The 23,024-nt window shown below is 35.0% G+C and overlaps 1 protein-coding gene across 2 annotated transcripts; it reads left to right on the top strand.

Moving 5' to 3' along the window:
- The first annotated feature begins 7,735 nt into the window (after positions 1 to 7,735).
- LOC131162535 (synaptonemal complex protein 1-like) lies at positions 7,736 to 19,349 on the top strand. Of its 2 annotated transcripts, none has more exons than XM_058119132.1 (18): positions 7,736 to 8,092; positions 8,186 to 8,235; positions 8,590 to 8,797; positions 8,898 to 9,023; positions 9,232 to 9,330; positions 10,927 to 11,603; positions 11,688 to 11,936; positions 12,021 to 12,149; positions 12,241 to 12,309; positions 12,385 to 12,495; positions 13,081 to 13,188; positions 13,276 to 13,386; positions 13,474 to 13,560; positions 17,857 to 17,943; positions 18,056 to 18,163; positions 18,321 to 18,443; positions 18,565 to 18,615; positions 19,090 to 19,349. In XM_058119132.1, exons 1-18 carry the CDS (start codon positions 7,936 to 7,938, stop codon positions 19,189 to 19,191), a joined length of 2,652 nt encoding a protein of 883 aa, XP_057975115.1. In that variant the 5' UTR covers positions 7,736 to 7,935; the 3' UTR covers positions 19,192 to 19,349. The 2 variants fall into 2 exon arrangements, with proteins under 2 accessions (XP_057975115.1, XP_057975116.1); XM_058119133.1 differs by having other exon boundaries at positions 7,770 to 8,092; positions 18,357 to 18,443.
- Positions 19,350 to 23,024: the final 3,675 nt, after the last annotated feature.

Here is a 23,024-nt window from a genome sequence, read left to right as displayed (position 1 = left end):
GAGTTTCAAAATAGGAAAGCATACGAGCAAGGAGGTGCTGGAGTATATTAATTCAGATGAATTGGGTCCAGTATAAATACAGCCTCACAGTGGTGTTATTTGTTTTGTCTCATTTATTGATGACTTTTCCACCAAAGTCTAGGTGTATTTTATGAAGCACATGAGTGAGGTAGTTAGTAAGTTCAGGGAATGGAAAGCTCAGGTAGAGAAGCAAATAGGGAAACAAGTGAAGTTTTTTAGATTTGACAATGGACTAGAGTACGAAAACAACCAGTTCATTGACTTTTGTAAGGAAAAAGGGATTACTAGGCACTATACAGTTCCACATGGGCAACATCAGAATGGGGAGGCTGAAAGGATGAACAAAACATTAATAGAGAGGGCAAGGTGTATGAGGATTCAGGCTAATCTACCTAAGTCATTATGGACAGAAGTAGTGAGTATGATATGCTGCTTAGTAAACAGGTCTCCTTTTGAAGCTACTAATGCAAAGGTTCCTAAGGAGGTATGGACAGGTAAGCCAGTAAATTACTCTGTGTTAAGAATATTTGATTGTCCATCATATGTGCATGTGCAAGAAGATGACATATCAAAGTTGGAATCTAAGTCAAAACCACGTTTATTTCTTGGTTTCCAAGAAGGAGTGAAGGGATACTGGTTGTGAGACCTTGTAGCATGGAAGGTGGTCATTAATAGGGATGTGGTCTTCGATGAGGAAGCCATGTTGAAGGAGAATGCTAATAAAAAGGTGGAGTCTGATTCAACGAGAGTACCTATTCAGGTGGATCTGGACAGTATTCAGAATTCAAGTATAGGTAATACTCAGACTATTGTTGTTGATACTGTTGCATATGATACAATGAGACAGGCTACAGTTCCTCAGGAAATTTCTCAGACAGGTGATAGACATGAGCCTATAGGGCTAGCCATCAGCAGAGAAAGGAGGAACGTTAAGCCTCCGATTAGGTATGGGTTTGAGGACTTAGCTACATTTGCTCTGATTACTAGTAGTGGAGATCCTTCTGATTTTCAAGAAGTAGTTCAGAGTTCTAAATGAGATAGTTGGCTTGGATCCATGGTTGAGGAGATGATAGTTGGCTTGGAACCATGGTTAAGGAGATGGAGTCTCTTCATAAGAATGAAACTTGGGTGTTGTTTTAGAAGCCCAAGGATAGGAAACTGATTGGTTGTAAGTGGGTTTTCAGCAAGAAATAACCTATTTCAGAATCAGAAGGAATAAAATATAAGGCCAGGTTAGTAGTAAAAGGATACAAATAGGAAGAAGGTATAGATTATAATGAAATTTTTTCTCTTGTTGTTAAGCATGCTTCTATTAGATCCTTGCTATTGGTTGACATGCATGATTTGGATTTGGAACAGATGGATGTAAAGACAGCTTTCCTTCATGGTGAGTTGGAGGAAGATATCTTTATGGAGCAACCGGAGGGGTTTGTAGAACAAGGTAAAGAGCACCTAGTATGTAATTTGAATAGGTCTTTTTATGGTTTAAAGCAATCCTCTAGGCAATAGTATAAGATGTTTGATTCTTATATGTTGAGGATTGGGTATGTTAGAAGCAGTTATGACAATTGTGTTTACTTTAAATTGCTTAACAGTGGTGTATATGTGATCCTTATGTTATGTGTGGATGACATGTTGATTGCCTCTAACTGTACTGATGAGTTGAATGTGTTGAAAGCCAAGTTACAGGATGAGTTTGAGATGAAGGATCTTGGTGCAACTAAAAAGATCCTTGGCATGGAAATCAGGAGGGAAAAATAATAGAAGAAGTCGTAGTTGTCATAGGGTAAGTATATTGAGAAGGTGTTGGAAAGGTTTAACATGGATAAGGCTAAACCGATAAGTACAACTCTAGCTACTCATTTTCAGTTGTCTACTAAACTGTGTCCTTCTACTTGTGAGGATAAGTTGGATATGGCTAGTGTGCCTTACGTGACAACCCAAATAAAAATGGAATTTGAATAATTAAGAGGGAGAGAAATAGAAACATAAATAGAAGGAGGCCGTAGACTTCGTCGACGAACGCTATGCTTTCGTCAACAACATTGCATTTGGGGGATAAAAATAATTTTAAGAGATTGCCTGGATTCATCGACGAGTGTAGAAGAAAATTTGTCGACGAATACAGGGATTCGTCGACAAGAAAATACCGAGCAAGGTTTTTGGCTGCTCTGAATTTCGTTGACGAATACAAGGTTTCGTCGACGAATTTAATGAAGGACTCATCGACGAGGTGATGTGTCTCGTCAACGAATCTGGCCCTATAAATAGCTAAAAATCGGATTTTATTCACTTTTAACGCTCCTCTCTCTCTCTCTCTCTTTCTCTCCTATGTCTCTCTCTCATTTCTCTCTTCGATTTTGGCCCCGCTAGTCACCGGATCGAAGATTTGAGGTTACCACGACGCTCTTGGTGAAGTTTTCTACGAGTTTGTCGGGGCGGATCGTTGGGGAAACGAAGTCGGAAATCATCCCTGAGTTGAGGTAAGGCTTTCTAAGCCAAATTTGGTCTTGCAATAGTTATAGGAAATCATGTACGCATGAAAATACTGAAGTTTAATACTGGGAGTTTTAAGTTTCAGGGTATTGATCAGGAAATCTTACGGGGTCAGGCTAGGATATTTTAGGGGCTTTCTCAGTAGTCAAGTAAGGGAATAAACTAAAGCAGTTACTTTCCATGCAAATTATTATTAATTATGAGTAAATTTATTTTCAGAAAAACATATGTTATATTTGTATAATATGGATGAAATGTACGTTTGAGAAATACTGCTGTTATGTTGAAATGTATATGTATATATGAGATTCCAGAGAATTATGATTTTAGAATAATAAGAAGTATGATTTTATACAGCGCATGTGTGGCATGAATATTGTTTTACGTGAATGTATTATGATATGAGAGATATTAAAAGCAAAGTATGTTTTCAGGTATTATGAAAATATATGTTATGTTATGATGATTTTGACGAATACATGATAATTGATTTATTTTCAGAATGTATACACCTGAAATGATTCCGGCGTAAGGCCGTGTAATTATGTTATGATCAGCATGAGGCCGTAATGATGTTATGTCGGCACGAGGCCGTAATTATGTTATGTTTGGCACGAGGCTGTAATTACGATATGTTCGGCATTAGGCCGTAACAATGTTATATATGATCATGTATTATATGTTATTAGAACCCGGATGTTAGTTTAGTTCAGTTCAGGAGCTCGGTACCGTAGCTTATAGATCAGATGTTTATGATCAGATTAGTGCTAACCACCACACGAGGGGGTGGGAGATGGATAGTCGATGTGGCTTTCAGTAGAGTGTGGACGTCCACCTGGCAGTCCAGACCAAGGTGTGGTGGGCTCATCGTACTTATAGACATATTTAACTCTGCAGTGGTTGGCCAGCCATTGTCAAGTCCCGCCTTCGGGCTGCACAACCTGTCAGGGGGGGTAATACACGACACCAGCTAGCTATTCATCCTGGGTATATTTTTAGTATTACAGTTTTAATAGATGTTTTATGTATGTTATGATTTATTAACAAATATGAAATTATATAATTATCCAATATGATATGATGAATGTTTGTACTGTATACGTATAAGCCTTAAATATTCATATTGCCACACAACTGTATTTAGTTTATTTTCCCTTACTAAGAAGTGTCTCACCCCCGAATATTAAATGATTTTCAGGAAACCCAGAGGGACCGGCGGGCCAAGGCCGCCGTTAAGTGGGTTTAGCTTCCCTATTAGAAGGGTAAGCGTTGAACTAGGATCAGGAGATTTTTTTTTGTACGATCCTAGTGTTATTTTGACTTTTTGGAAAATTGTAAATAAATACAGTATTTTGGGAATGTAAATAACTCTGGTATTATGTTTCATGGCTGAATGATTGAGATTTTATTTTACTGCTGCTTAAGTTTCCACTGTGATTGACAGGTGTCTTCGTTACCCATGGGTTCGGGTTGACTTTTCCATTTATTATGTTATATTTCTTATTTAGAAATTGAGGTCGCTACACCTTATTCCAGTGCAGTAGGGAGTCTGAAGTATCCTATGGATTGTAGTAAACCAGACTTGTCATATGCAGTTAATTAGGTAAGAAAATATATGACTAATCCAAGTAGAATGCATTGGAATGTGATGAAATGAATTTTCAGATATTTGTGTGACACTTCTAATTATGGTATCCTGTTTGAAAGTACTAATGATTGTAATGTTCAGGGTTATGTGGACTCCAATTATGCAGGTAATTTGGATAAGAGGAGGTCTACTTCTGGCTTCATTTTTACCATGGCTGGTGGTTCCATTAGTTGGAAGGCTATGTTGCAACCTACTACAACTTTGTCTACTACAGAAGCTGAATACATAGCTGTGGCAAAGGCAAGTAAGGAGGCTTTGTGGTTAACTCGACTGATTCAGGAACTTGGTGTTATGTAGGATAGGTTACACGTATTCTGTGATAGTAAGAGTGCAATCCACTTGGCAAGGAATCAGGTCTACCACTCTCGCACAAAACATATTGACGTGCGGTACCATGCAGTTAGAGGTTGGGTTGAAAGTGGTAAGTTCCAGTTATTGAATATCCACATAGATGGTGTCATATATATGTTTGTAAGTCATGGGAAAATATAGTGATTGCTTGTCATTTTGTGCAAGAAGAGCTAGAGGGGGGTTCTCTCTAGGAAAAGCTTTTCTTCAACGGGTTGAAGGTGAAGGGGTGTACAGGGGATCTGGGATCGAGGAGAGGCTCATCATATCTTGTACTGTCATCATTTTATAGTGGATTTTTCTCCGAGTGCACGCTCCGTGGACGTATGCAACCTTGCCAAATCACATAAAATCTCATCTCCATTTTTTTGTGAATGTTTTTTGTGTGATTTATTTTGTTAATCAAAAGATTAAAATCGCTACGCGTCAACGCGCTTTATACTATTTATTATAATATTCTATTATAGTTTAATATTCTATATTATATAGTTATATGTTATTTATATAGTTATAATATAGTTATAGAAATCCCCTTATAAAACTAATTTGTTAAACGTCCCACCTGAGAGTATATAGGCCAAAGTGGGGGTGAATGGACTCTTTTTGCGTATTTGGGCTTTTTCTACAAAATAAAACTCTTGGAAAAATTTAAGCAATTAAATCACAATATACAAAATATAAATCATGCACAAGACAAATAAAATAAAGAGTAGGGAGAGAAAAGCTTAACACCGGTAGTTAACGTGGTTCACCACCAAGCCTATGTCCACGCCTTAGCACAAAACTAAGGATTCCACAATCCACTATAAAACTCCTTCACTGGCGGAGCAAGCCTTACAACTCGGGTACCAAACCCTACACTCGGGAATAAATCTTTACCGCACTTACCAAGAGCCACAAGGATTACTAAGATGTCTTGCAAGTTCAGTTCACAAAGAACCTTCTCCAAACGGTTCACAAAGAACCTTTCAACCAAAAAGATGATTACAATAAAATGCTCCTTATTGAGCTGATATCAAATACAATTCAAACCTCACACTACTCTCTTAAGGAATAATTCAAACAAGATGAATGAGTCAGAGAGATTGAGCACTTGTGAATGAATAACAAAGATGCAAAGTGCCTAAGTTTTATATAAAATGATGTTTTTCACTATGAACTTGTATAAATCATCAAAACCATACTAAACAAGTCTATGGACTTGTATTTATAGCCAAAAACCCTTGTTAGCCATTATAGGACCGTTGGCAACAATTCCCAAAAGAAACTAGTCGTTTTCTAGTCGTTACTGTGCTGGGCTTGAGGTCACTAGTCGACTAGTCCCACTCACTAGTCAACTAGTCCCAACCACTAGTCTACTAGTGCCCTACACTAGTCGACTAGTGCTTGGGCTGCGAGACAAAAATTTGCTATTGGTTTTTCTAGTTGACTAGTGTTATGCATTAGTTGACGAGTGCTCTGTTTTACCATGTCAAAAAGTCTTTTAATGACTTAAAACATTCTTAGACGAAATTATATGAAATATATTAAGTCTAATAAAGTTTAATACTTGTCCAAATGAGTTTCTTCTTGAATATAAGATATCTTGATTATGAAAATACATTTGAAAGCTTATTCAAATATCTTATATACTAGTATGTCCTTTAGAAAAATATGTATGACTTTCTTGATACTTTGGGACATAAAACATGATTTGACACAATTGAGACAAAGTATGTGAATATTCAAAATACTAAGATGTTGAAAACTTGTCCCTTTGAAAAACAACTTTGAGCTTAGGATTCTTTTGACAAACTCTTTGAGTTAACTTGGAAAACCATGAATGTTGAGTTTATTGACTTTGGGTGAAATCCTATAAACTCATGTGTCATAGTATGTATGTGCAAATTGCTTAACTCTTACTCGAAAATTATGCATGAAACAAAACCGCATGAGTTACAAAACATACTACCTCAAACACTCCCTAATAACATAAAAACTACAATAACTTCCTTTGATCATGCTTGGGTTCTTTCTGAGTACTTGTCCATTTGATCTCCCTATTCGAACGTCAACTCAGTCCGATTTTTGCCTTTGATCCAGTACCTTCATATATTCGTTACTTGAACCTGTACTCAACATGATCTAGAAAGATAGGAGACATTATGAACAACATATAGGTTAATATCATCAAAACACAAAAACATGATTATGTAGCCTCCAAGGAACATAATTTTTTTACAAAATAAAATAAAGATTTGTATCTTTTTAATAAACTTCACGGGAGATTTTTGAAATTCTTAAAATCTCAAAAGAGGTCCTTTAAAATATTTGAAATCTTAGGAGAGATCTATGTTTTTTTTGTTGAGGGGAGATTTTTAAAATTCTTGAAATTTCAAGAGAGATCCTTAAAATATTTGAAACCTCATGAGAGATCAACATTTTTTTGTCAAACCTTAGAAAACATTAATATCTTTTGCTTTTTGTTTTTTTTTTTCTTTTTCTCTTTTCCAGTTACTTGTGCGGGTATGAATTCAAATATTAACTCATGAATCTTCCAAAAATAATTTTAAATAAATAAAATCTTAGTGGTCGTTTGGTACCACTATAAAAAATTAGAGAAACGAAAATAAAAAACTAGCAATAGAAATTAAAAACCAGAAACTAGTTTAGTAAACATTTATAAAACTAATACAAATTAAAAACTTAATTAAAAAATATTCATTTTCATATTTAAATCAAAATATTATAAATATGATTAAAATAATAAATTTACAAACAATACACATTAGAAAATTACTATAATAAAAATAAAATTTATTATAATTAGTTTACTCAATTGTTCTACTTTCAAATTTTATTTTAAAATAAAAATTTTATTGAACATGACAATTGAAAAATAGTGAAATTATTTGTAATCGGCTTTATTATTATTATTATTTAAAATTTAAGTATATTTTATTTTAATTATATTTAAGTTTATACGATCATTTAATTTTAATTTTAAAGTTTATAAAATGAATAATTTAATCCAAAAAATTATTTCTAAATATTAAAATTTTTGGTAACAGGTTGTAAAATTTACTGAAAATCATAAAAGTTAGCTTTTAATTTTTTGACAAATAACTAAAATCAGAAATAAAAAAGTTGATGATAAAAATATATTTTTTATTGAGGAGAAACGAAAACAAGAAAGAAGAAAGTGTGACGGTACAAAGAGACGGGATGAACCATCTTGTAAATATCTTTTAATCACTACGGCACCACCGACCGAGAGAGCAGTATTTACCGACAAGCACTATAAATAGGGATCACGTCCACGAGGCGCGGAGTTTCATTTGAACTTCGCGGTCTGTACTCCAGAGTCCATGGTTGGAAAGCTCTCCGAGGCGATACTGCGAGAGGGACAAACTGATTTCTAGGGTTTTCTCTTCGATTTCGCAATGCAGAAGCTAGGGCTTTTGGGGGCAAGGAGCTTGGATCAATTCAAATCCATACCGGGATCCATCTCGAGGAATGCACAGACCCTTGGGATGACTTCCCGTTCGTCCTCGGAGTCGCTCACAATGGGAAGTTTCGCGAATTTGAAGATTACTGCAGGTATCAATCGGATGATTTTTGTTATTTGGCTAAGTTTTAGGAAATCTTTTGAACGTATGTGGTGATTTGTGTTCTGAATTCACTAAATTTCAGAGAAATTGGTTAAGGAGCAAGCGTCCGTGAAAACAGATCTGGAAATGGCGGTATTGATAATCACATCTCTCTCTCTCTCTCTCTCTCTCTCTCTCTCTCTCTCTCTCTCTCTTTCTCTCTCTCTCTCTCGCTCGCTCGCTCGCTCGCCTTCGTGGATTTTCATACCGAGTTACCTTCTTCGTCACAGATATCTTGAGACATGCCATATGATCAGGCTGTCTTACTGGCATTTCACTAAAAAATACTAATTATTGTCTCTATCCGAGTTTCTGAACTCCAAATATAATTTCTTCATTCAGTCATAGGATTTGGTTTGCTTTTTGATCACCACGCAACGAGACATGGGGATTTCTTCACCAGTCGATTTCTGAATAATTATTCAGCAGTGATTTCAATAAATGCAGAACTCGAAGCTGAAGAAATCAATGGAGCATATTCGGACATTGGAGGAAAAATTGCAGAATGCTTTTAACGAAAATGCAAGGCTTAAAGTGAAGCAGAAAGAGGATGAAAAGCTCTGGAAAGGATTGGAATCGAAATTCTCTTCAATGAAGACCTTATGCGATCAATTGATGGAAACTTTACAACAGTTGGCTGGTCAGGTTCAGGAGGGTGGGTATTCTTTTTTTATTTCTTGAAAAATCGCTGGCTTTTTATCTTTCTATTTCAGATATGACTTATGGTCCTAACTACTTCAAGCATATGTCAATAGCTGAAAAAGATAAGGCGTTTTTTGAAGAGAAACTATCCGAAAGTTCAAAAGATCTTGAGAATTTGCACAACCAGATGAATGGTCTATCTTTAAAAATAGATTCTGCGGAGGAAACTACTAGAAATCGTAAGTTCTTCACATTCATTTCTTCTGCTGCCAATACCTGTATGTTTATAAAATGAGTATCATTTGCAATATATATATCAGCAGGAAAAAGTACTTGGAAACTGAAAGAGTGCGCACTTATTTCACTTGCCTTGCCTGAACCTGAAGTGTCACTTGTTTAAAGCATAAATATTCTGTAATTTTCTAGAATTTTGAACGTTGACTGTAGGTGAAAAAGAGCTGATGGAACTAAGAACTAAGAAAGGGGAAATGGAGAAATTTTACAGAGATGAACAGTGCAGAACGACCAATCTCTTAGAAGAGAAAGGTATGCTACTATAATACTTTGTTGCCCAAGATTGCATAAACCATTTATCATCTCCCTTGTGAGAGACTGATTATTGTGTACCTTTATTTCTTTACTATAGAAAATAGCGAGTTTTAGATTGGGATGCTACTATAGATTGTTCAGTTCCATGATCAATAAAGACAAGCTTGGCTAGCTGAGGCTTAAGGGTAAAGGCTATTCTTGAGGAGAGGCTCAAGAAAAATTGCTTGGAGCTTTTATTGCATTGGCATCTTCTTGTGTTGAGTGTTTGTTGCATTAACCCAAAGCCTTGCCCGATGCTTATTGTGTTTTGTTTTGTATTTTCTATAGGAATGAAAAATAATTTGCATTTTCACATGTTCATAGTGCCCTTCCCCCCATCCAGCCCAATTTTTTGTTTTTTTTTTTCAATGCTTGAATAAAAAATGCACACAATGTTAATTGCAACTCCTAGTGCACAAACCTCCCACGCCACATTGGTGATTTGGCAAGGGCATGATGTATGCAATCTTGCCTACAGATTTGGAGAGGCTGTTTTTGTGACTTGATCATGACCTTTGGGTTTGAGTGTAACACCCTTATGATCGGGGCAAAGCTGGCCCTCAAAATCAATGCCTATTTTACAAGACTCCCACACCATATCAAGGGTTTGGGGTGGGTATGATGTCAGTAATCTTACCTCCACATTTGAGGTGGTTGTTTTAGTGACTTGAACCTGTAAGCTCCTGTCAAGATCTCACACTGGGCATGTACTAGGATATCTTGGCCATGAAAGGATTTAAGCTTCAACCTTATGAAGCACCTTTTATGGGGCAATATTGTGCCTTAACGGAGTTGGGCCGAGACTGTTACATTTGAGTGTAATCCCCTTATTATTGGGCAGAGGCTCATCTTCGTGCACAAAAGTAATTACTTTTCTAAATCTTTCGGCAAGTTTCTCATGCGTAAGAGCTGCCATTTCTAACCTAGGGATAGAATTATTATTTTCTCTTTCCTCTCATTCCTTTCTTTCACTGCCTAAGTGAAAAGGTTTTTAGCAGAATATCCCTTTCTGGAAGTAAATCTGGATGTTTAAAATATTTTAATGCCTGTTTTGTCCACCTTAAGCCTAGACTTCGCTGTTATTTCTGTCAGTTCTAGCCTATAGCTGTAAGGGTTACGAACTTCAGGTCTGGGCATGCTCAGGAAGTGTTCTGCCTCCATTGATCGACCCAGACCACATTCTCTACTCTTTTCTCTCTCTCTTTGGTTTTTTGGCTGCCTTTTTTTTAACCCTAGGATGCCATGCAGGAATATGATGTGTATGATATTCTTGTTTTTGAAAGTTTATGATTACTACTTTAGTCCCAAAGACGGAGTTAAGATTATGAAGTTGCAGTTTATTGCCACACATGGTTTCATTATTAAGGCTAGGATCTCATGTACTAGGTGCTCCTAGCTGACTGACTTATATTGTGGGGCTGTGGCCTTCAGAGAACTTTTACAATTTGTATTATATTCTTTAGATTCTGGTGTCCGTGCTTCTGTTTGTCTCGTGTTTGAATCCTTATGGTAGATTTAACATTAGTAATTGTTTCTAATTGTTTGCTACTGAAGATGCTGAGATCAAGCACTTTGAAGAAACTGTAGCAGCTAATCGATTGGTGACAGAGAGTTTGAATTCTGAATTGAGAGAGCTGCAGCTTGAGTTAAGATCAAAAGATAATGACTTTCAGCATTTGAGTATCTCTCATAAAAACCTGGAGAAAGAAAAGAGTGATCTTCAAGCAAACAATGATGATTTTGCTCAGAAATTAGTTACAGCTCTTCAGGACATTAAAAAGCTGGAAGATCTGGTTCATGTGTTGGTGACAAATTTGATTCAGTTGGATAAACAAAGCATGTCCTTTACGGACATGGTTGTTCAGTTAAAAACCGTGTATGAATCATGGGTTAAGTTGTTGCAGCAGGAGAGAGACCTTGCAACCAAGCATGCTCAACAACAATATGATGAACTCCATGATAAGTTCTTGCACAGTATATCAGAAAATGATGCATTGCAATTGGTAAATAAGGAGTTAAACAGCAGGATCAATGAACTTCAGAAGGTCCAAGAATTTGTCATGGTACGGCATGCAGAGGAATGCCATTTAGCTGAAGAGAGAAATCGGCGGTTGGAATCTGAAGTTGAAATTCTTGTTTCAAAGAAGACTGAAATGGAATTACTGGTTTCCCAACTGGAGGAGAAAAATAAAAGTTTATCAGAAAGTTCAAAATTATCTGAGAGTAAAATGGTTTGCAAACTTATATGTTCATTTATGAATATATTTTAGGCATGTAATATTGCTATGCATAACGTGTTCCATTGAAATTTGCAGCAAGAGTTATTGCTAAAATTTTCTACATTGGAATCTGATAACAAAGATTGTATGGAGAAATTACAAGCAGAAATACATAAAAGAACTGAAGAAACAGATATTCTGCAGAAGGAGATTGGGAAGCATGAGCAACATGTAGATTCATTGGAGAATCAAATAAGCCAGCTTCACAATACTTTGGACGAGAAGGAAAAGCTCATTCATCTACAAGAACATGAAGAGAAACAGCTGGAATATCAAAAAGCAGAGGTTTTCCAGAAAAGTTAAAGCAACTAGTGTTCTGGAATTATAAAATCATCATAAATGTTAAGATGAAACTGCATATTGTTGCAGATACAGGCATTGCTTGCTGCGGCTGAAAGTAAGCTTGCTGAAGATAAAAAGCAATATGATCTGATGTTAGAAAATAAACAGTTAGAATTATCAAGGCACTTAAAGGAAATATCTCAGAGGAATGATCAGGTTTTGTCTTGCACCACTCTCTTATGAGTTAATGAACATTACTAGTGGCTATGCAAGTTTCTTAGAATGTCATTTCATGGAGTTGAATTAGGCAATTAATGACATCCGGAAGAAGTATGAGGTGGAAAAGCTGGAGATTGTTAATCTTGAAAAAGACAAGGTCTGACTATAACAGTTGTATGTATGCAAAATTAGTTGGTCATCAACACATTCCTTACATGTTATGAACATTCAGGCAGACAAAGTTATCAGAGAGATGGAAAGGAAATGTGAACAAAAGCTTGCAGAATGCAGAGAAGAATCAAATCAATGTTTGATAAGCATTAAGGAGGAACATGCTGCTTTGGTATGTAATTGAAAGTGATTCAAGTTTAAATTGATTGCTAGATCATTTTCTTTGTAAAACCTTCGTGTAGTGAACCTGAATTTTCCATGGCATGGGATCATGATCACGACTACAATTGCAAGTTGATCATTTTATGTTTTTCAGAACATATTCAAGCATTGTTTTGATATTTATAAGTGTTTCTTGCAATGAAGAAGTAATTGCATACTTCAATACCCTCGAACCTATATGTTGGGATGCTTTACTTCCACGACATCTTTTCATTATTGTGATTTCATTTTCTAAGATATATGAGACTGTTCGCTATCAGACAGTCTTCCATTAAATCACAAACGAAATAAATTTTAACATAGTATGGAAGTACAAAGAAAATTAAGGTCTTCCCCAATCATCATAAGTGTAGTTGTACAATGAAAGCACTTATGTTGGATGCACATTATTGCTTGCATTCTACTGTCTATTGAACAATATTGTTATTCGAGGATTATTAGCAAGAACCATCCTGTTAATTTGAAAATATTCAACACTGGATCAACCATTTGTATGGTTATGACTGGATTAGTCACCATCTTGATCATTTTGTAGGTCAGTCACATTCAGCAGGAGCATGATAGAAAGGAATCAAGTCTTAAAGCTGTTCACAGTGAAGAGCTGAGACGCATCCATCTTCAAGCTGAAAATGAGTTGAGAGAGGTCTGTAAAGTTTTATGTTTAGATCCTGCTGTCAACCCTGTGGCATCAACATAAGGAAAATTGCTGATTGTTTATGAATATATCTAGAAAACAATGTCACTGAGGAATGACCATGAAGTCCAGGTAAGGGCTTTGAAGATGCAGCATGGAGATGAATGTAGGAAACTTCAAGAAGAGTTACATATCCAGAAGTCCAAAGTATGTAGTTCTGTACAACTGCTATCTGAATTTGCATTATCTGTAGATTCTATGCTTCATTTTGACTTGGATCTTGAAACGTAACAGGAGGAGAGGCAGAGAGCTTTACTGCAGTTGCAATGGAAAGTAATGAGTGACAAGCCACAGGAGGACCAAGAAGTCAACTCAGAGAAGGTTCAACCATATAAAAATTGGATTTTTTCATACACACGCACACACAAAGATGTTTTGCACAAAGTCAACCCAAGGTTTATTGCCTCATAATTTAATTTTTCTCGAAGACATCGTTAGGATGTAACTCATAGATTTTTTATTAATTGCAAGACTCACGACCTTAGTCTTCTGCAACTTATAACAGCTGAACTTATTTGTGGATGTTAATTCAAGACAATCCACGAAAACTAACACTGGTATTTCATTTAGTTCATTGCCAAAGATTGTTTCTTTCAGCAGCGAGCACTGTTTTATTTAAGCATAAAAAAATTGTTAGGATGTTCTATTTGTTTCAGTTAATAGAAGAGATTGTATTCAAGGTTGTTAAAATCCATTACCCTAGGATCTCTAAGGGGGTCAGTAGGATCGGGTCGAGTAAGATTTTACTAAAACATATTAAATAAATGTAAGAAATGCATAAAGCTGTCAAGAGCATAGGAAAGTGGTCTTACATGGGGTTTGAAGTAAGTAGGGGAGAATTTGGGTGGAGGATTATTTCTCAGATACTCTTTGTAGATGATACCATCATTTTCTGTGGTGCACCTTGTGGAAAATATTAACTTGAGGTGTGTATTATTGTGTTTTGAAGTGGTTTATGGATTGAAGGTTAACCTGGGGAAGAGTGAGTTTTTTTCCTCTTGGGGAAGGTATGGAAGGGCAGTTGTTAGCAGGCTTTTTGAGGTGTAAAAAGGGGTACTTGCTCTTGTACTAGTTTGAGTTACCATTAGGAGTCAAGTTCAAGGACAGAAGGATTTGGGCTAGTAGTGGAAAGATTTGAGGAGAAAAAAATTGTAAAGTAGAAGAGAGGTTATCTTCCAAAAGGGGGCAGGCACCTCCCACCAGTGGATGAGTCAGGCCCCGAAAGGTACCCAGAAACCATTTGTTATAAAAATGAAAAAAGATAATTGGCCTCCTTATGAAAAGTTTGTTGCCTGATTTTCCTGTCTACTAGATGTCTCTCTTCCCCATTGCAAGCTCTGTGGCCAGCAGATTGGAAGAGATACGAAACTTCTTTTGGGGTATTGTGAAGAAGTGTTTAAACAATATTCTGTAAGGTGAGAGGTGGTAAAACAACTGGTTTGTAAAGGAGGGCTGGGAGTCAAAAACATATCTAGTTTCATAAGGCTTTTGTTGGGGAAATGGTTGAGGAGGCTCATCATGGAAAAAAAAAATGAGGGGAGTGATAAGAGGCCAAGTATGTGTTGGACCCTAATGAGTGGATGACTAAGGGGGGCTAGAGCCATATGAACTGAGTTTGAGGAAAAACATTATAAAAAAATTGGGAGGGTTGCTATAATAATGTTTCTTTTATAGTAAGGGTAGTCAGTACTTTTTTGGCATAAATGGTGTGGGAACTCTCCTTTAAAATTGCAGTTGATTTATTCTTACTGGAAAGTGAAAAAAGTGCCTCTGTGAGTTCTTGTTTGCGACACTCTGAAAGAGGGGTAATGTGGGACATTCCTTTTTTTGAGAAGAGTGCAGGATTGAGAGTTGGAATTGTAATTTAACATTTTGTGCGTGTTTGTATGAGATGTGTTAGTGGATGAGGGAAAGAGAGTGTGACATGGAAAATTACAAGAAGTGGCTGCATTGAAGTGCAATCCTTCTTTGGTTCTACCAGCTAACTGAAAGGGGGAACAAAGATGATGCTTAAAGTTCATCCCCTGGAGTGCCATTTGAAGGACAAAACCAACATCAAAGGAGGCGTCTTTTGCTTGGGAAGCTGCATGGGATGAGATCCTCACACAGGAGAATTTGCAAAAGGGGAATTCATCTGGAAAATAGATGTTTTCTGCATAGGACTGAAGCTTAGACTGCATCATAATTTAGTGGGCTGCTGTCAGACTAGAAAAATATGGGTGTTGGCTATAATGGGAACCGGTTGGGTGACAACAGACTGTTTTGTGGAGTTGCAGGGCCTGGAGGAGGATCAAATCTAATAAGGAAAGGAACGAAATATTGATCTTATCCCTTTAACAAATTTCTGGATTATATGGAGACAAAAGGAATAGTAGGGCTTTTGATTGTATTCCTAATTCTCTCACCCCTTGTTTTGTCGGCTTATTTCATCCCATAATGGAATGAACATTCTGCCTGGACTGTTTCTTCCGGTGTTCAGTTTGATACAAAGGGACGGAATGACCATTCTAGTTGGAATCCCATTCCTTTAAACACAGAATTAGCATTCCGGGCTTGTGGGATAGGAATGCCAATTCCATATCCACATGGAATCAAGCTAAAGTGCTGATTGGTGAGTTAGTTGCAGCCTGACCAAGAAAAAAGTCAAAATAGTTGCAATCATCTTCTTCATCTTCTGATTTTTTATTTTTTGGTTTTGTGAAGGTGTTAACCGGTGAATGGTGATAGCAAATTGTAATGTGCATGCTTCATGCGGTGGTTATAAACAATCGACTCCACCGTAACATTAATTTTTAATATTTAGTCTATACAATAACTACTTTATTGTTATTTGAAATTATTTATCATTATTTAATTATTAAAATTAGTTCATATTTTGATATTTATGAGAATATAAAAAATGGGGCTAAATTGAGGATACATACTTGAAAGATTACAAAAATAAGTAACTTAGCAAAAGACACTGACCTCTCTTGAAATTTGGTAAAAAGACACTAACTTTCTATGAGGTTTGCAAAAAGAAATGATCCCTCCCTAGGGTTTCCAAAATCCCACAAACCTCCTGTGAGGTTTCAAACATCCCACAAATGTCCCTTGATATTTGAATTTTGAGACACTTGTACCCCTAAAAATCTTGTCCGTTTGCAAAATATAAGGGGAATTCCGTGTCTTTTTGGCAAATCTTAAAGAAAGTCTGTGGAATTTTTGAAACCTTAGGGGGAGGTCCTTGGGATTTTTGAAACCTCAAGGAAGGTCTATGTGTGTTCTCCAAACCTCAAAGGAGGTCAGCGTCTTTTACTTAAAATAATTCTATATAGGGGGAATATTAAAAAAATTACTAATTTTTCATTCCATTATGGCCATCATTCAAGAGTTCCAAATGAGGAAAAGGAATTAAAATTGTGATTATGAGAGCCATTCTACTTCAATAACCAAATGCAGCAATGATGTTCTTACCTTGATCCAATTCACATTGGTTCCTTTCCTACAATTCTATTCCACAAACCAAACGGGGGGTTAGTATTGTAGAGGACGAATAGATCAAAACTCTATTTTCTGGTATAGCTGGCAGCACTTTGTTAATGGTCAGGCTGCCATTGACTCTAGATAAAATCTCTTGGAAATTCTGCTTGCATCTCCTTTATTATTTATTTATTTTAATTAAAAAATGTTAGTAAAAAGTCTTTAGGACTAAGAAAATAACAACTCGTATGGCGGAGTCCTCATGTAATAGAGATCAAGCGTTCAAATTATTAGTGCTAAATCAAACCAACTTATAATGAAAAACGAATTAGTACTCATGAAATACATACTTTTTAAACACAAATAAGTCAACAACTACACCACATTATATATATATATATATATATATATATATAAAGCATACAAATAACAAAAGCCAATCTATCAAAGCAAACTCCTTAACATTAGCATTGACAAATTAGCATCCACGCCATTATTTGCTTCATTTAATTATTTATAAAATATTATTTTAAAATTATTTTTAATAAATATGTGCAGTTTTGGCTAGATAATATTATTAGTTCTTGTGCATCACGTGTCAGAAAGGGAAGGTATTGGGTCTATTTTTTAACGGTGTTTCTGGTAATACTGGAGTTTTATTTCTTCGATCAACATTTGAAAGTTGAAACACTATAATATTCACATATTAAAAAACAAAGAATGATTGTAAAACTGCAACTGTCAAACTCTACATCTTTTGAGAGATAATTAGAAGGGATTTGCTTGTTCTAAATAATCTCCTAATGTTGCCCTTTGGAATTCCGAAAAGGTTTTGCTGCTTGTTTGCAATTCTTTGAGTTTTTCATTTTTATTAAGATAACATTATTTTTTTTCAGGTCTTGGCTTTTTTTTTTTTGGTTTATTTTTGCAATATTCTCTCATATTATAGGATCTGATATGATGTGAACTTTTTCTTCTCTTTGCTTGCTTTAGACTGGTTTGAAATATTGTCAATTTGATGTGTTGAATTGTTCAGTACACCGACTGTGCATGGACATTATAATTCTCTTCAAAATATGATGAATTTGATACCCTTTTTTTTTTTTGTCTTTTCTCTTCTCTTTTGATAAATTATAAATTTTTATTTTATTGCAGGATTACTCAATCTCATCAATCAAGATGAGAAATTCTGACAATGGTAGGAAGAGTCAGCGTGCTCTGCTACGAACAGAGAATGAAGAGGTGACTCAGAAAAAACAATAAGAAGAAGAGAGCTAGAGTTGTTTGACCTTGCTTTACAGTCTTAAGTCCTTGCCAAGTGTCATCTTAGTATGTATTTCTATGTTGCTCATAGGATCCACCTTTCCTGAGAGCATCACAGACGCCAGTGTCAAACTTGCTGAAGAAAGTAGAGAAAGTAAACACTGGAAGTGTAATGAGTATTCCAAAGCACAGTAGGAAGGTAAAATAGCTTTGTGGTTGATTTTATTTTCTTGTTTGATGCATAGAGATTCCTTCTTTTAGTAGGTAGGCTAATAGACACAGTGGATTATCAGTTTAATTTCTTTTACGCTGTTAATTCACGAACTTGGTTCCATCATGTTCTGACTAATTTTTAGCTTACTGCACCTGCCTTTGATTTCATTATATGGAAGGTCACTCATCGCGAGTATGAGGTTGAGACAGCTAATGGAAAAACAATAACAAAAAGAAGGAAAACGAAAAGTACAGTCATGTATGGGGTATGTACAAAGTCTTTTAGAAGCACCAGTGCACATGCTGAGATTGGCCACTACAATGGCAGCTGGCTACTTATGTTTAGGCATATATTGAATGCTCTTTTTTCTGTCTTTACTACATCAGGACCCAAGAAAACGCAAGAATATGGATAACCCGAGGAGCAGAAATGTCAAGGTAAGTTGAGCCTGAGCTGATTGTTTCTGTACATTTGAAGAAATGGGTTGTATACTCGTGGCCATCAGTCTTATTTATCACATTTTTTGAACATTTTAGTTTGATATGTGTTTGTAATGGCTGGAAAAATCTTTCCAAAATTCGGTAGAACTGTAATATCACGAGCTTTATGAACGCTTGGACGATGAAGTAGAAGTTCTGTTTTATTTCTCTTTCCACCCCTCTTTCTAGCTTTTACCACATTGCCTAGTCCCCCACCTTCTTTTCCATCCCCACATTCCTTTCAAGATTCAAACAGAGGCTTAAAAGCATTATACATTACTTGAACTTAATAGTCATATCCTGTTAATGAATGATTGTTCAACCATATGTTTGACTGTTAAATGCTAAAATTTCAGTACCAAAGGTTTCCTTCTCCGCATAATTGAATATGTTTTGTGCTGTTGTGCATTTATATTTTTGTATTGTATGCAGGGAATTAAGGGGGGGGATCCCTCACAACCATCAAATATTGGTGATTTGTTCACAGAAGGCTCTCTGAATCCATATGCAGATGATCCTTACGCATTTGATTAGATGCATTCATTTGCAACTACTCATTCTATTGCTAAATCTGGAAGTGGTCAAATTGTAATACTTCTTTCTTCGTTTGTTTTTTTATTTTTTTAAATAGAATTTTCATACTTAGTCGATGATATATCTTAACTAAATGAACTGCTATGATGGATTTTCCATTCTTGCTCTCTTCCTCTTTACAAATAACAATGGTGAATGCTCTATTTTACCAGGAAAATTAGTTATCTTGGCCTGGCAGCGGCATTCAGCTGCATCGTGTTGGGAAGTAAGTACTTGGGAGTCATTTGTGCGCATAAGCATAAACAGTGTACTGCAAACCAAAATAAAATAAAATAAAAGAAAACAAAATTTAAAAAATAAAAAATTCCTATTATTTTGTCTCACTACCAGCTTGGTGGAAGCTTAACTTCCCAGCTAGATGTTTTTTCTTTTCTTTTCTATATAAGCCAAAATTTTGTCATATAAATTGTTGCGTGGTCTGAAATCCTAACACAACCCACCCACTGGATAGTCATAAATATTTTCCTTTTATTTTCTAGTAGGTATGTATAAAAAGTGAGGATGATTGTCTTGGTTAAGGACAAAGACATAAAAGAAAGATGATGAATTATTTTAGTAAGTTATTTAATGAAAATCAAATAGAAGGCTTAAACTTAGAATTGTCAAATGAGAAAAAGATTAAAAATATGAGATTTATTTACAAAATTAGGGTTAATGAAGTTAAATTTGTACTTAAAAAGATGAAAATGGGAAAATTATGGGATCGGATAACATCCCAATTGAAGTTTGGAAATGCTTAGGTGATATCGGAATTATAAGGTTAACTAATTTTTTTAATATAATTGTAAAAATTAAGAAAATGTTAGACGAATGAAGGAAAAAAACTTTAATACTTATATACAAAAATAAAGGAGATGTTCAAAATTGTAATAACTATTGTGGAATTAAATTTATGAGTCATACGATGAAACTATGAGAAAGAGTAGTTGAATAAAGATTAAGGTTAGAAACGAAGGTTTTAGAAATTAATTTGGTTTTATGTCTGGGATATCTACCACAGAAGCTATTTATCTTTTAAGAAGATTAATGGAAAAGTTAGGGAAAAGAAGAGAGACTTGTATACGATATTTATTAACCTTGAGAAAGCATATGATATGATACCTAGGGAAATTCTATAATGGGTTTTAGAAAAAAAGGGTGTATATAGTAGGTATACCAATGTCATTAAGGATATATACGATAAAGTAATGACTAATGTAAGGACTATAAATGGAGAAATTAGAGAATTTCCAATCACCATAGGTGCACATCAAGGATCGGCTTTGAGTCCTTATCTTTTTGTTTTAGTGATGGACCAATTGATTAATAGTATTCAAAAAAAGGTTCCGTGGTGTGTATGTTGTTAGTAGATGATATTGTATTAATTGACGAAACTAGGGACAGAGTAGAGGTTGAGTTAGAATTATGAAAAGAAACTTTGGAATCTAGAGGTTTTAGTATAAGTAGAAATAAGACAGAATATATGAAATGTAATTTTAGTAATGATAGGAAGAATATTGGAGACAAAATTAAACTTGTTAATGAAAAAATAAATAGCACTTGTAGATTTTGATACCTTGGATCTATTATGCACGCTGAAGGAGAAATTGAAGATGATGTAATGCAGATAGTTAAAGCAAGTTCGTTAAAATGGAGAAGTGTTTCAAGTGTGCTCTGCGATAGTAGAATATCCTTAAAATTGAAAGGGAAGTTTTATAGGACAACTATTAGACTAGTTATGCTATATGGATCGGAAAGTTGGGCGACAAAGAAACATAATATCAAAAAAATAAAAGTTACCGAGATGAGAATGCTTAGATGTAACATTGAAAGATAAATTAAGGAATGAACATATTCGTGGTAAGTTAGGTGTAGCTCCGATAAAAGATAAGATAAGGGAGGGACGACTCAAATGGTATGGACACTTGCAATGTAGGCCACTTAGTGCACCTGTGAGAAAGAGGGACTTAGTTACTGTGGGGGGCAATAGAAGGGGTAGGGATAGACCTAAAATAACTTGGAAGGAGATAGTGAGTAAGAATTTAATATCTTTGAATCTATCAAAAGAAATAGTCCATGATCACATAAATTGGTGAAAAAGAATTCATATAACCGACCCCACCTAGTGGGACTAAGGTTTGGTATTGTTGTTGTTGTTTTCTAGTAGGTGGTTCCCTGTAAATTTGTGCTATATATTTAAAAAAAAAATATATATTCTTAAAATTATTTATTGTTATCAGTACTGTTCTCATATGATTCAATTTAAAATTAATTTAAGTGTCCAAGTGAATTATTTGCCAATGTTATGTATTGTTTACTTGGAAAATTGTAAGAAATAAATCAAGTTTCCTACTATTTATTATACGAGTTTTCATATTTAGTCTAGTATGTAGAAAATCCTAGGAGTCTTTCTACTTGTTATATGGATTTCCACATTCAGTCTAGTATATATAGAAAACCCTAGTTAAATATAAGGAGTCTTATGTACGTGTCTTCATATATTACTTGATGACTATTGTGAAGGACTTACTCTTAATTATTTTAGTAAATATATTCATCCTTTGAACTAATTTTTTGAATCTTACATTTAATATATATCTTGTTAATCAAGATGGCACCCTAAACTATAGTTCCATGATTCAATGGAAAAAAATTGGATGCAAGTATACTTTGAATTCTAGGATATCGGAGAAGTTGTATATTAACTGAGTTACAAGATGAAGCAATTTTAACATTGGAACAAATATGTCTAAAAATATAAAGGCGCAACATTTCAAATAATTGATTCATCATTGTTTGAGAAGATTGTTCACACAAAAATTGCAAATGAGGCATGGGATGTATTATTGAAGTCATATCAAGGTGTTGAAAGAACTAAAAAGGTGCAATTGCATACTCTATGGTGAGAGTATGAAGTTTTAAAAATAAATCAAAATCAATTTCTAATTAATTTTCATGGGCATTATTAAGAGGAGGTAAAGGATGTTCAAGTTATGAACTCATAATTGGGCATAAGTATCTTGTTGCCACAATTGGGGAATATTAAGATTTCATTGCGATGAAATTGGAAAAATTCTTAGCATTATTATAGACCCATGAACAATGGTTAACTGAAAAACTAAAGGTTGGAGTTGAGAAAGCCCTACAAAGTTAGTTGAGTATAAAAGGTGTGAAGAATAAGTCTCGGAAGCAACTAAATCATTCCAAAGAAATCAATAATTTGAAAACGAAGGGAGGAAAAATAACATATTAGGTTTCACAAGAGAACGTAGCAGTAATACTTCACAAAGGTGGGATAAATCTCAAATTTAGAGTTATAATTGTAATAAATATAGTTATTGCAAATTATATTGCCGGTACAATGAAAATAATCGTAGAAATACAACATGAAGGTTGTGGAAAATTATGAAAAAAAAAATTGAAAACTTTATTATTTATGTGCTATGGAACAGAGGAAGAGCGTAACGAATAGTGGATTCTTGACACAAGCTGTTGCAATCACATGTGTGGTAAGAAATGTATGTTTTTTTTAAGTTAAATAAGTCATTTAGATTGCGAGTAAAATTTGAAAATAATGCAACAGTACTAGTTTTGGGTAAAGTAAAAATACCCATACGCCTAAATGAAAGACTCAAATGAGGTCAAAGAATGAGAGGTAAGATTGGTTTGGATGCATGTGGAATGCAATTCAAGACACGTAAGGTGTAGTGGTAAGACTCACTTGAGCAACTACTGGAGAATTAAATTGGTTTCCAAATGGAGACGGTTCCCACTCAAGGAAGAGTTATAAAAAC

The sequence above is a fragment of the Malania oleifera genome, chromosome 8, assembly GCF_029873635.1.
Source record: "Malania oleifera isolate guangnan ecotype guangnan chromosome 8, ASM2987363v1, whole genome shotgun sequence".
Classification (NCBI taxonomy): domain Eukaryota; kingdom Viridiplantae; phylum Streptophyta; class Magnoliopsida; order Santalales; family Ximeniaceae; genus Malania; species Malania oleifera.
Note: the sequence above shows the minus strand (reverse complement) of the source record. Positions and strands in the feature narration are given on the sequence as shown.